The sequence below is a fragment of the Pelobates fuscus genome, chromosome 1, assembly GCF_036172605.1.
Source record: "Pelobates fuscus isolate aPelFus1 chromosome 1, aPelFus1.pri, whole genome shotgun sequence".
NCBI lineage: Eukaryota > Metazoa > Chordata > Amphibia > Anura > Pelobatidae > Pelobates > Pelobates fuscus.
The window spans coordinates 421,969,363-421,981,481 of NC_086317.1; the positions used below are offsets into that span (position 1 = coordinate 421,969,363).

The 12,119-nt window shown below is 40.2% G+C and overlaps 1 protein-coding gene across 3 annotated transcripts in view; it reads right to left on the minus strand.

The window, feature by feature from the left end:
• The window catches only part of LIMA1 (LIM domain and actin binding 1), a 63,333-nt gene that overhangs the window by 13,558 nt on the left and 37,656 nt on the right, over positions 1-12,119 (minus strand). Inside the window, exons 1-4 of one of the 3 annotated variants that reach the window (XM_063428617.1) lie at positions 9,735-9,784; positions 8,477-8,863; positions 3,964-4,042; positions 1,211-1,359 (exon numbers count right to left, since the gene is read on the minus strand). In XM_063428617.1, the coding sequence (XP_063284687.1) occupies positions 1,211-1,359; positions 3,964-4,042; positions 8,477-8,863; positions 9,735-9,749 (630 nt within the window). In that variant the 5' untranslated portion in view covers positions 9,750-9,784. Of the gene's footprint in view, positions 1-1,210; positions 1,360-3,963; positions 4,043-8,476; positions 8,864-9,734; positions 9,785-12,119 lie in introns of those variants that run through there. The other 2 variants (XM_063428609.1, XM_063428626.1) reach the window with 2 other exon arrangements.

Sequence of the window (12,119 nt, forward strand, 5' to 3'; positions counted from 1 at the left end):
GACAAGAGGATATTTGCATGTATGTCAGAACAGATAGAGTGCCAACATACGTGTCACATTGATAAGATTACCCATGCACTGTGCCTTTTCACCAGCTGAGAATTACCCACATGCTTAGCAGCATTCCGTTATAGACACTTTTTTTTAGTTTCGCCTTTACCTTTGCTATAACAAAAATGCCAGAAAAGTTCAGACTAAAAACTAAAAAAAAACTCAGGGATTGCAATTGGCAAAACCGCTGAATATGTTCAAAGACATTCGGTCTACAAGGTCAGAGATTCTTAAACACTGACCCAACACCACCAGTGTAAACCCACTCAATGGTAATGTGCTAGGGGGTTAAGCCAAGCCCAGAAGTTTGAGAAAAAGGCAGGGTTTGCATTAGTGACTAGTAAAACCTCTGGTATCAGTCACTCAGATGGCTACTAGAGGTGTAACCTGCACACTCTGCATTGAGGCGCTGAACATTGCCCATAGAGATGCATTGATTCAATGACTTCTGAGATGCCGATTGATCAGCGCAGCATTTTGACAATAGCCAATTTTGATGATCTCAGCCATAGAGGCCGTCCAGACGCAGCACACACACACAAAAAAGTTGCTTTTTGTTTTGTTTTTTTAAATGATGAGTGAACTCCTCTTTTACATAAGTTACACTGGGTCCAGGGGGGGTTAAGAATACATGTTTGTATTCCTGTCACTAGCGTTCCTTTAATCATGAAAATCACTTTAAAGTCAACATTCTTAATGTTCCTTCCTAGCCACATATTGATACGTTGATGTTACAGTTTTGGGTAGAAATTAAAAAGGTTTTATCTATACACACACCTACACTAAACATCTCCATTTGATCACCTCCAATCCCAGAGTAAATGTACAAGTGCCAGCTGGTATTCTAAACAAGTCAATACAAGATTTCACCATATGTAGTTTGCTAAAGTGGTGAGGGGTGTGAGAACAAACAAAATACACACACACACACACACTTTTTTTATATAGAACTGACTACTGAGTGCAATGCTTCCCAAGTGGACATCTTTAAGGGAAACTTTATGCTGCAGACAGTTAACCATTTCATCTAGCAGAAGTCCCTTTTCAGGTTTGGAAAGGGCCATACCCTTCATAAAAACCCATCAACAAAGAGAACATGAAAACAGACATGGGTTAAAAGAAAAAAAAAAAAAAAAAAAAAAAAGAAAAATGGGCATACCGAAGGAGAAGCAGGCTTGGTGACAGCTGCCTGGTATTTGGCCATTCTGTCCTTCAATGAAGTAGTCTCCAGAACATGTGCGATCTCAAGACTTTTCTGAGTGGTGAGCTTACTTGGACTAGTGTCAGGAGAAGCATAGGATGAAGGACCTAAAAACAAAATAAGCAAAATTATTCAGTCCAATTTTCAGAGGACACAAAAAGAGTGACAAAACACTACAATGCTGATTCTAGAACAATGTCAAAAGTTGTTTTGTAAACTTGAACAATGTCCTATGGAATACTACAGATTAGGATTAACAGGATATCTTTGGCATATTCACTCAAAGGAACACTTCACACTGCTTTAGGTGTTTGCAGGGTCTTTCCCCCCATCCATTTTACAAAAAGCACAGATTTCAATATAAATGGACACCTTTATAAATTTACCTGGTTACACCCCCTAGCTGTCAGACAACCAGTCCTGTTATTTCCTGGTTTGTTTAGCTCAGTGGAGCCAAACTTAACAAGCAATTGCCCAGAGCACCTGCCTTGCAAAGACTTCTCATTGAGCTGCATTGAGAAGTCTGATTGGTCAGCCACAGAAAGTCTGGGTGGGGCTGGAAGCAGAGGGCATGCAAAGGCAGCAGACTAGAGAAATCGCATTAATTAAAAGCATGCCTTTTTATTGGGGGTATATACCAAATAGTTACATTTTTGTATTTGGTCAGTCCCTTTATTATTCGGTCTCTAATATCCCAACGATGAGCTAGGCTTTGGGCAGATTTAAAGTTGGCAGGAAAGTATCTTAAGGAAGATAAAGTTTGATTCAGTATACCACATGCTACAGAGCAGAGCCATGATGTCACATGACTCCACGTTACCAGCAGTAATCTAACGCATGACTATAGTGTACAGGGATGGAATGTTGGAATGTAGGCAAGCGTGCTCTTTTAAAACAAATTCAATGTGGGAGGTAAGACTATGGTTGAAAATTCCATACCCTTATCTAGACCAGTAAAACCAGGTTATGAAGTTAATATTTTAAAGAATGAAATTTTAATGTTGGTACAGGATTGAAGACAAAACGGCTTGTTTATACTGAGCAGCGTAGAAATTAATCAAACATTCCTTATTAAAACCTAGATTTCACCATTTATCAAACCCAACGTTCGCAAACAACCAATGAAAAGGACTAGTAAACCCTTTCATAATATAGTTACAAGAAGGCAGACGATCTCCGGGTCCTTTTAGGCAAGTAGATCTATAAACAGGCATTTAAACATTAGAGGGACACTATAGTCACCAGAAGAACTACAGCTTAAAGGACCACTCTAGGCACCCAGACCACTTCAGCTTAATGAAGTGGTATGGGTGCCAGGTCCAGCTAGGGTTAACTAATTTTTTTTTATAAACATAGCAGTTTCAGAGAAACTGCTATGTTTATCAATTAGTTAAGCCTTCCCCTTTTTCCTCTAGTGGCTGTCTCACTGACAGCCGCTAGAGGCGCTTGCGTGATTCTCACTGTGAAAAATCAGTGAGAGCACGCAAGCGTCCATAGGAAAGCATTATGAATGCTTTCCTATGCGACCGGCTGAATGCGCGCGCAGCTCTTGCCGCGCGTGCGCATTCAGCCGACGGGGAGGAACGGAGGCGGAGAGCTCCCCGCCCAGCGCTGGAAAAAGGTAAGTTTTAGTCCTTTTCCCCTTTCCAGAGCCGGGTGGGAGGGGGTCCCTGAGGGTGGGGGCACCCTCAGGGCACTCTAGTGCCAGGAAAACGAGTATGCTTTCCTGGCACTAGAGTGGTCCTTTAATGTAGTTGTTCTGGTGAGTAGAATAGCTCCCTTCAGGCATTTTCATGCAAACACTGCCTTTTCAGAGAAAAGGGCAGTGTTTGCATGGAAATGCAAACACCTCCAAGTGGCTATTCGTTAGATGGCCACAGGAGAGGCTTCCTGGCTCAGTGCTGCACTGCCGTTCAGCAAACTGCCAAATTTTCCTCAGATATGCATTGAATCAATGCATCTCTGAGGAGGTGCTGATTGGCCAAAACAGCATTTGGCCCCACCCCCTTGCAAATTTTAGCCAATGGGATGTCACCAAGGGGGCGGGGCCAGTAAACCCATGGAGAGCTGAAAATAAGGTGTTTTACCTATTCTGAGGGGGCAAGCTCCTAAATGGTGTGTTCACTACAGGGTCAGGAATACATGTTTGTGTTCCTGACCCTATAGTGAGAGCCTTTAAAAACTTGAGTTATTTTTCCTACCCTTATCACTCCCTCTGCTGCAGGATATGATTTCCCACTGAATAGATGCCATTCCTATAATACACTGCCTGGCTTCCAGTTATTCTATTTAATAGGCTTTATATCTCCCCTAGAAGGAAAATCTATGGAAAGATTTTGATATCACACGGTAAAATGCAACCTGCAGGTTTCCCTACCAAACATTTTTGGTGGACGTTACTGGTACTAGGAACTCAAACTAGAAAAGTGACAATCCCTTACTTGGCAACACAAGTAAAAGAAAAGAAAAAACTGCAGACCGATCTGTTTTGGCCTAGGTTTTACAGCAACAAAAGAAAGTGCAGCTACAACACATACCAAAAATAAAATAAAAATGAAGACACCCCTTGCTTCTATGCAGCTTAACCGACTGTTTAAGAGGACTAGCACCACAGTGCAATAGCAACCCATGCCAGTTTGTTAAAACATTGTCTGGATAGAAAATATTGTTAGACAGTAGAATGCAACACATGTAATGGATTAAATACTTACTTTCAGCATCATTGTCCTCAGAGTGGCAGTTTTCAGATATTATTCGACCCAAGTTAATTTTACCAGGTTCTCTTTGAGGCTATTTAAGAAGAAAAGAAAAAGGGATAAGGTAAGATTTTGGTTTGTAAACCAAGCTAAATACAACATTTGGAATCTTTCAAACCGCTAAATGGTTAGATGAAACCGGATACACTTGGGAAGACTGATTTAACAAGGACTAGTATATATGAAAACCATTATCCATTATAAATAGTCATTTTCCCACTGTGCTATAAATATACATCCTGGGAAATTCAGTTGGGATTTTGAATTGGACATAAATGTCAGTTTTAAACAAAAAATAAAATAAATCTTAAAAAGGTCCCTTTCAGATTACAATTCTAGGTAATACAACTTCAGTTTATCTAAATTATCAGCATTTGGGCCAGATCCTATATGGTTTAACAACTATTTATTCAATTTAGTACTGTAGACATTTCTGGTGATGTAATAGGATAAGGACATTAAAAATTCCATTCCCTCCTCTCGGTTATTGCTTTTACAATCGCTGGATTAATCTCTGCATGTTACCTCCACATTGTCAATGACAAAGTGCCACCAAGGAATGAAGTGCATAAGCGCCTAAACCAGTGCTTCCCCACAGGAGTATTCAACATTTTAAATTAAAATACAAAAATAAATAACTTCTCCTGATTGATACAACCTTGAGAGAATCTGTTTGTTTGCATACAGCGTTACTAGAATATACAGAATTTCTTTGTAGATGCCAGATGATGTCCCCCACCTAGATATAAAAGTTAAAAAAACACATTAAAGGAATACTATAGTCACCTAAATTACTTTAGCTAAATAAAGCAGTTTTAGTGTATAGATCATTCCCCTGCAATTTCACTGCTCAATTCACTGTCATTTAGGAGTTAAATCACTTTGTTTCTGGTTATGCAGCAATAGCCACATCTCCCCTGGCTATGATTGACAGAGCATGCATGAAAAAAAACTGGTTTCACTTTCAAACAGATGTAATTTACCTTACACAATTGTATCTCAATCTCTAAATTGAACTTTAATCACATACAGGAGGCTCTTGCAGGGTCTAGCAAGCTATTAACATAGCAGGGGATAAGAAAATCTTAATTAAACAGAACTTGCAATAAAGAAAGCCTAAATAGGGCTCTCTTTACAGGAAGTGTTTATGGAAGGCTGTGCAAGTCACATGCAGGGAGGTGTGACTAGGGTTCATAAACAAAGGGATTTAACTCCTGAATGGCAGAGGATTGAGCAGTGAGGCTGCAGGGGCATGTTCTATACACCAAAACTGCTTCATTAAGCTAAAGTTGTTCAGGTGACTAGTGTCCCTTTAAGTGCACTTTTTAGTTCTTGGCTGTTTTAATCATTGCAGTAAAATGCTTACTGGGTGAATTGGAATCTACCATCCCTTTTAGAGAAGGGACAGTTCCATTTTTTACAGTGCTAATGTCAGGGCAACGGTGTCAGATTTTCAATGATGCATCCAAGTTCTCTAGCAACTCGTGTTTAGAGCTTTATCAGTGTCCTTTTCTTAAAAGTAGTGCAAAATACTAGATACCTACGGTTTCTGCATCTCCTGCTCTCTCTAGGCCAAGACGTCAGAGTCTAATACAGTAGAATTAAATGGTACATCTTAAAGAGGACACTCCAAGCACCAAAATTCACTACATCTTGAATTGTCTTTGGTGGACAGATGCAATCTTTTTTCAGACATGGTAAAAGCCACTAGAGGCTCTTCCTCATGAAGACTTTCAAAATAGATTTTTTTTTTTTTTTTTACAAGCCGTGCATTGGATTCATTGCTTTTCTATGACCACCAAAAGCACTGGGGTTGCAGAGGCTAACAAAAGCTATACATGAGCCCTCTGTTCCCAGTGCTTCTCTGAGAACCATTGGACTGAGGCATTAGAACAAAACATTGAAATACATTACACATCTGGCATGGGCCAGTAATGTTTTTAATAACATTCTATTAATATTGGAAAGCGCTACAGAATCTGCTGGCGCTAGATAAATGGCAATAATAATACATTTGGTATTACGGTTTTCCTTTAATGATCAGAAGCCTAGTTCAAAGGCCATTGAACTATGCAATTTAGTTCATTCTATGTACCTTAGAGGCTTAGTTTGTGCCATCCTGCACCCTTAATATGGACTTAAACCAATAATGCCTGGGTTATACCCTAAATTATTTTATACTAAATTCACCATTATGCCCTACTAGCCTACTAGCCTATTATGCCCTTATGCCCTACTAGCCGCAGCAGGAGAGAGACAGACAAACGCCAGGTGTGGAGCTTTACAAGATACAACACAGGAGATTAACCCCTTAAATACACTTAACATGTCATAAGCCAGGCTTTAAAGATCCTATACTAAAAATGTATAATTCAGGACAATATTGCAAGCCAAGTACTTAATAAACAAGACTTTCTATACTTTTATATAAGCTTCTGGACCAGACTGATTTTTAAGGGATTAAGATTTGTTATAATGTGCTCTTTGTCAGGGATCATTATACAATTTAATGATACACAGAAGAGGGATGATTGCAAAAGATGGCTATTGAACTCTGATACAGTAACTTTCTAATCTGGGCAATGAGCCTTCATAATAGCACATTACGTTTCATGGTCAAAGCCGTGTTATCAGTAAACATTGCGCCTAGTTACTTCATAAAATCAAGGAATACATTCCCAATTACAGGAGAACCTCAGACAACATATATTGTTCACTAGGCAGACAATTCTTTTAAAAACGGGATAGAATTAGATTTAAAACAATAAATAAGAGGGACCAGATGTATTCAATGTATGAAGCAATGTGACTCAAGGGTCATAGAATCCAAAAACGTATTTTGCATTAGTTATAGTTTTATTAAAACACTGTTGCTTGATTCACCAGACACCATTTCCCCATTTTTTGCAGCTGTGAATAATAATAAAATTTAAAAAAAAAGTTACAGAAATGTTTTATCCACCAAGTAACAGTCTCTCCCAGAGTTAATCAGTCCTGGGCTGGCTGCTACAGTCATTGTGGGGGAAGGGAGACTTCCAGTCTATGACCTCATATAGCAGCAGCCTAAGGCACTGAAAACTAACCATTGCTTGCTTGAGAGAGAATCCATGAACAGCAGTCCACGACTGAAAAGGCCGTCCGTGGACAAAGAGCTACACACAAGGAGTCAGTGTATTGGATTTCCTGTCAGGCGGAAAAGAAAAGGCACACCCAAGCAATCATTATCTGTGGAAATTAGACATGGCCCATAATGGCTTGTCACAGGCATCCTTGCTTTATGCCCTTTTACCCCCCCTCCCCCCCCCGCTCTTTATACAGCTGTTTAACTAGTCTGCAGCCAAATGGCTCAGTTTAAAAGCTAGATTGCACAGCTAGTACACCAAACATGCATATCATTAACGCTGCTCTTAATCAGATCACTGCTAAGAAATGCCACCATACTGATGTATTGGGGGAGTCATTATAGCAAGCAATATATAAATAAAAAAAAATAATGAACAATTGGATGGCTGCATGTATGTGGCAGATGTATAAAGGCACATCCCTATGGTATAACATTGGTTAAAGCAATCTATTCCCTTCAGTCCACGCTAACACATGCTTGGAACTCTGGTATTTCACATCTTGAAACAGTCTGCTTATTTTCAAGTCCACACTAGCTGCTCATAGGAATTCAGCCTATCACCAACATCTCCAGAATTCCGTCAAGACATGTACGCAATGCCTCTACCTATTGAACAGGTAACAACCATTGCAGAGTGATTGCAATACAAGCACAGAGAGGATACTGAAATAAAACGAGTGTTGAAAAATGGGGAATAAATACAATACAAAAAAATAGGACAAGTGAAAACAATTTCCTGTTAACAAAGGGATCACAGTTATTCATGGTCATAAAGTGCCAACAACACTGTTGTGATTAAAAAAAAGTGGATGTTTAACTTGCACAGGAAAGACTGAAATAGACATTAACATAATTAAGGGTCCTAAATTAAAAGTGCCAACATTCAGGAAATGAAGGATTAGAAAGCTCTGTAATTTATACATTGTCCCCATTACCCTTGTTTTAGATGTTTAGGTCTGCACACATCAGTGTTAAACTCACCCTGAAGACAAAAAAAATAAAAAATAATATTTTTTGTTAATTTTTTTAAAGTTTACAAATTCATTTTGTATTAACTTGCTGAACCAAGACCCATGCTTCTAAGGATAAAGAGTGGCACAGAATTGCAAGACTGGTTTTGCAAAAAATAAATGAGAAAGTTTAAATGTGAACCTAAAAGAGATCCAAACAGATAGAGCTTACAATCTGATTATGAGCAAGTGAGCCGATAAAGTAGACAAAAAAAAAAAATATTTGAAGAAAGCTAAAGTTTGTTAACCATGAAATACATTAAACAGTGTTAACCACCACATTACATTGCCACCTAACATTTACACATTTTGTACCAAGTGGCCACACACTTACCTTTGTGTTAATAGCTTCTCCCTTTTCAAACATCATCTTCAGGCTGTTCAATGGGACATTAAACTTTTCTATTTTAGGAGAAGGCTCTGGCACGTCAGATTTAACATGCTCTAGATTGTGTTCCATACTATTGTCTTCCATGGAATGAGAACGAAGATCCGAGCTACTGGGGTAGCGGAACCGGCTTTGTTCCTTGACAGGGGACCGAACCTGGCTGAAGACTTCAGCAGTAGCCGTTTCCACTTTAGGGCTAATGACCCTCTGTCTTTGCAGAGGAGCGCCGCTTTGCTTGGTTTCGATTCGAGTAGTAGTCCCAGGAATCTCCCACTTCTTCCTTAATACACTCAAGGACCCCCGGTTAAAAGTGTGGGGGAGAGTTTCTGTGTTCTATAAACAGAAAACGAACGCCAGTTATAGCCAAAAACAAGATACTTTCTGCATAAGAGCAGGGGAGGGGGACAAGACAAATCTTTTGCAGGATAGGAAAATGATGTCCATAGACCACTTTGAAGTGAATTTTGGTCTGTGCCACATGTTTAAGAAAAAAAAAATAGCTAAAAAAGGGAGGAGTGGAGATAGAGGAGAAGGCGGAGGAAAATTTGGGCAGGAAGTTTAAGGGGGGAGGAGGATGTCCTTAAAAGGGCAAATACGAAAGTTGGGAAAAAATGATTAAGACTCATTTAGCAAGGAACTCAATCCTTACAGGAGAGAACGGATATAGACAAAGCAGTTGCTATTTTTCCTAACACTTCCTTCTTGCTGACACATCTGGAACGTGTCTATGCAATGCCCAGCAACTTTGTCAAAATGCATTTTCCTGTAATAAGCATTCCTCAACATGAGGAAATTGGAACGCAGTCTCCGGTTCACCATTCCGTTTAACTAAGCAAACCAATGGGTGAATGGAGGAAAGGAGGGGAAGCAAGAAGAGGAAAAAAAATAAAATAAAGTTTTGCATTGCATTCAGGCACTTGCAATACTGTATAAGAGATAAGAGACGTTGCACGGCGTCATTGTGATTCCCCATAACAAAGGGTAGCCAATACTGCATTTCCTAGATATTAGACAAAGCACATACTGTACCGTGCAGTTTTTGGGGGTTTTTTTTTGGGGGGGGGGGGGGGGGAGGGGTTCTATTTTGCTGCAGCCTAAAGTGTATAACAGTAGATTATACAACCCTAGAACTGCTGTAACCGTTTGCCTCTCTCTACTGTAAATAACAGTTATAAAAAAAAAAAGCAGGGGGTGTCCTTTATACCTGGCGCCGTTTCATCGCTGCAGCTTGGGTGTCAGAACTAGCAATGAGCCATTCTGCAGCAGGCGACAGCCTGCCTGCACGGCTTTAGCAGCATTAGGAGTGATTACCAGCTATATTGGGATGTAAGTCTTTCACCTAATTACGTGCTTGCTAGAGAAACTCTTACCATACTTCTTAAAGGGACATTATGCCTGCCAATTCTCTAACATCACAAACAGCAGCTCTGGGCAAGTCGTTGAGAAGGGTTGAAGTTATTTGGACAGTAACTCACGTAAGATTGGCTGAGCATGATTGTAGTAGGACTGCAGCTCCCCAATCATGCTCGGCGCATCATTTATTACTGCAGACTTTTACCAGCCCGTAATAAAAAAAAAGACCCCTGCATGTAGTAGCAGCTATGACTACTGTATAGTGTGGAATTCATCAGATTGTGAAAGGGAATGTAAATAAGCCACTCCCAACACAATAGGACTCAAAAGAGGGAGATCAGCATGTACTGCCTTATCTGACACCAAGTGCCAAACCATGTAAAGTTTGTCATCCCTTTAGAAAGATAACGGAGGGGAAATTCCACAACTGTAATTGATATTGGAAAGTACCACTAAAGGGATTTTCTGTGCTTCTTTTAAATGGCTTTTTTGAAGGGAGTGGTATTGTCCCTGTTTTTGCCTGCAAAACAATAAATAAAAAGCCTTCGTTGAAAACTGTAGCAACCTACATACAATATATCCTACCCTTTCCTCTTGTGCCACTTTACCCCACTCCCTCTAGAACGTAAGCTTGTTTCAGCTGGGCTCTCAACACCCTGTGTCTTGGTGCGTCCCAACTCCTCTTGTTACAAATAGTTGTCGCTTAGTCCTCCCATTGTACTGCGCTGAATAATAACTCCCTCACCCCAAAGAACCAAATAAACATTTTGTAGTGGAGTACAGTACAGTTGAACTCTGCAGCTAAATCTATACTTGTTAAGACTAATTCTATATTACGCCAAGAGGGAAAATGTATCTCCCTCATTTTCCAGGTAAAAGTCACTGAGTTGGACTCCTTGTATTAAACTCTACAAGGATAAAGGGAAGGCCGATCTTGTGCCATGGTTATTTAGCACAAAGGGTGTTTTCCCATCAACAGAAACCCCATGCTCCAATTTTAGTATAAATCATATTAAAGTAGGTATGTTGCAAAAAATAACTTAATCCTATCTGCTTTTATATAGCTCAAGCACTCATGAAAATGATAAAGAAAAGGGTAGTGACTACTTTTCCTTCTGTATAGCAGTCAAGCTGATAAAAATGTATGAGCACCGCTTAAAGCAAGATTCTGTTTGAGGATTACCAGAGTTACCCACAATCCATCAGTAAAATCAATCAGAAGAGCAGACAGTAAATATTATCTACAGAGAAGAACAAGATGGCTGCGCCCAGATATGAAGACCCAGAACAAGGAAGATTAATTTAAAGGGACACTATAGTCACCCAGACCACTTCAGCTCATTGAAGAGGACTGGGTGCCAGATCCCCCAGGTTTTAACCCTTTCAGATGTTAACATAGCAGTTACAGAGAAACCTCTATGTTTACATTGCAGGGTTAATCCAGCCTCTAGTGGCAGTCTTCCAGATTGCTTTGTCATTCTAAAGACATGTAAAGCATCATGGGAGTTGCAGTACTGCAACACCTGGAGATCTACCTATTGGGCTCCTCTGGATTAGAAGAATGATTCCCTGCTCTGGTGCATATGTCTAGGTTCATAGACAAGCGCACCAGAGCATGGAATCCATCTAATCTATGTTCGGGAACATTCCCTGAACATAGACCTGCCCTGGTGCGCATGCACCTCACTTACTGACCAATTCGTTTTACGACCGGGTCGTAAGAGCAGGACCCGGTTGGTAAGTGAGGAGCATCTGTATAAATCACTAAAAGGTAAGCAATAAGCACCAGAAACACTAAAGCTTAAATTAACACTATAGGCTCAGGAACATAACCATGTATTCCTGACCCTAGAGTGCAAAACCAGCCATTTAAGTGGCTTGCCCCCCATGGGGACAGCATTGGATTAGCTAAAATGGGCAAGGGGCGGTGCCAAATGCAGTTTTGGCCAATCAGCACCTCCTTATAGAGATGTATTGAATCAATGCATCTCTATGATGAAAATTCAGCATCCCCATGCAGAACTTGGAGACGCTGAATGGCAGGGCTTCTTACTGTACAGCCCTGAGCCAGGAAGCCCCTCCAGTGGCCATCTGAGGAATGCCCTAGGGGCAATGTAAACACTTTTCTCTGAAAAGGCAGTGTTTACATGAAAATGCCTGAAGGCAATGATTAGTCACCAGAACTACAGCTTAATGTAGTTGTTCTGGTGGGTATATAGTGTCCCTTTAATGTAGT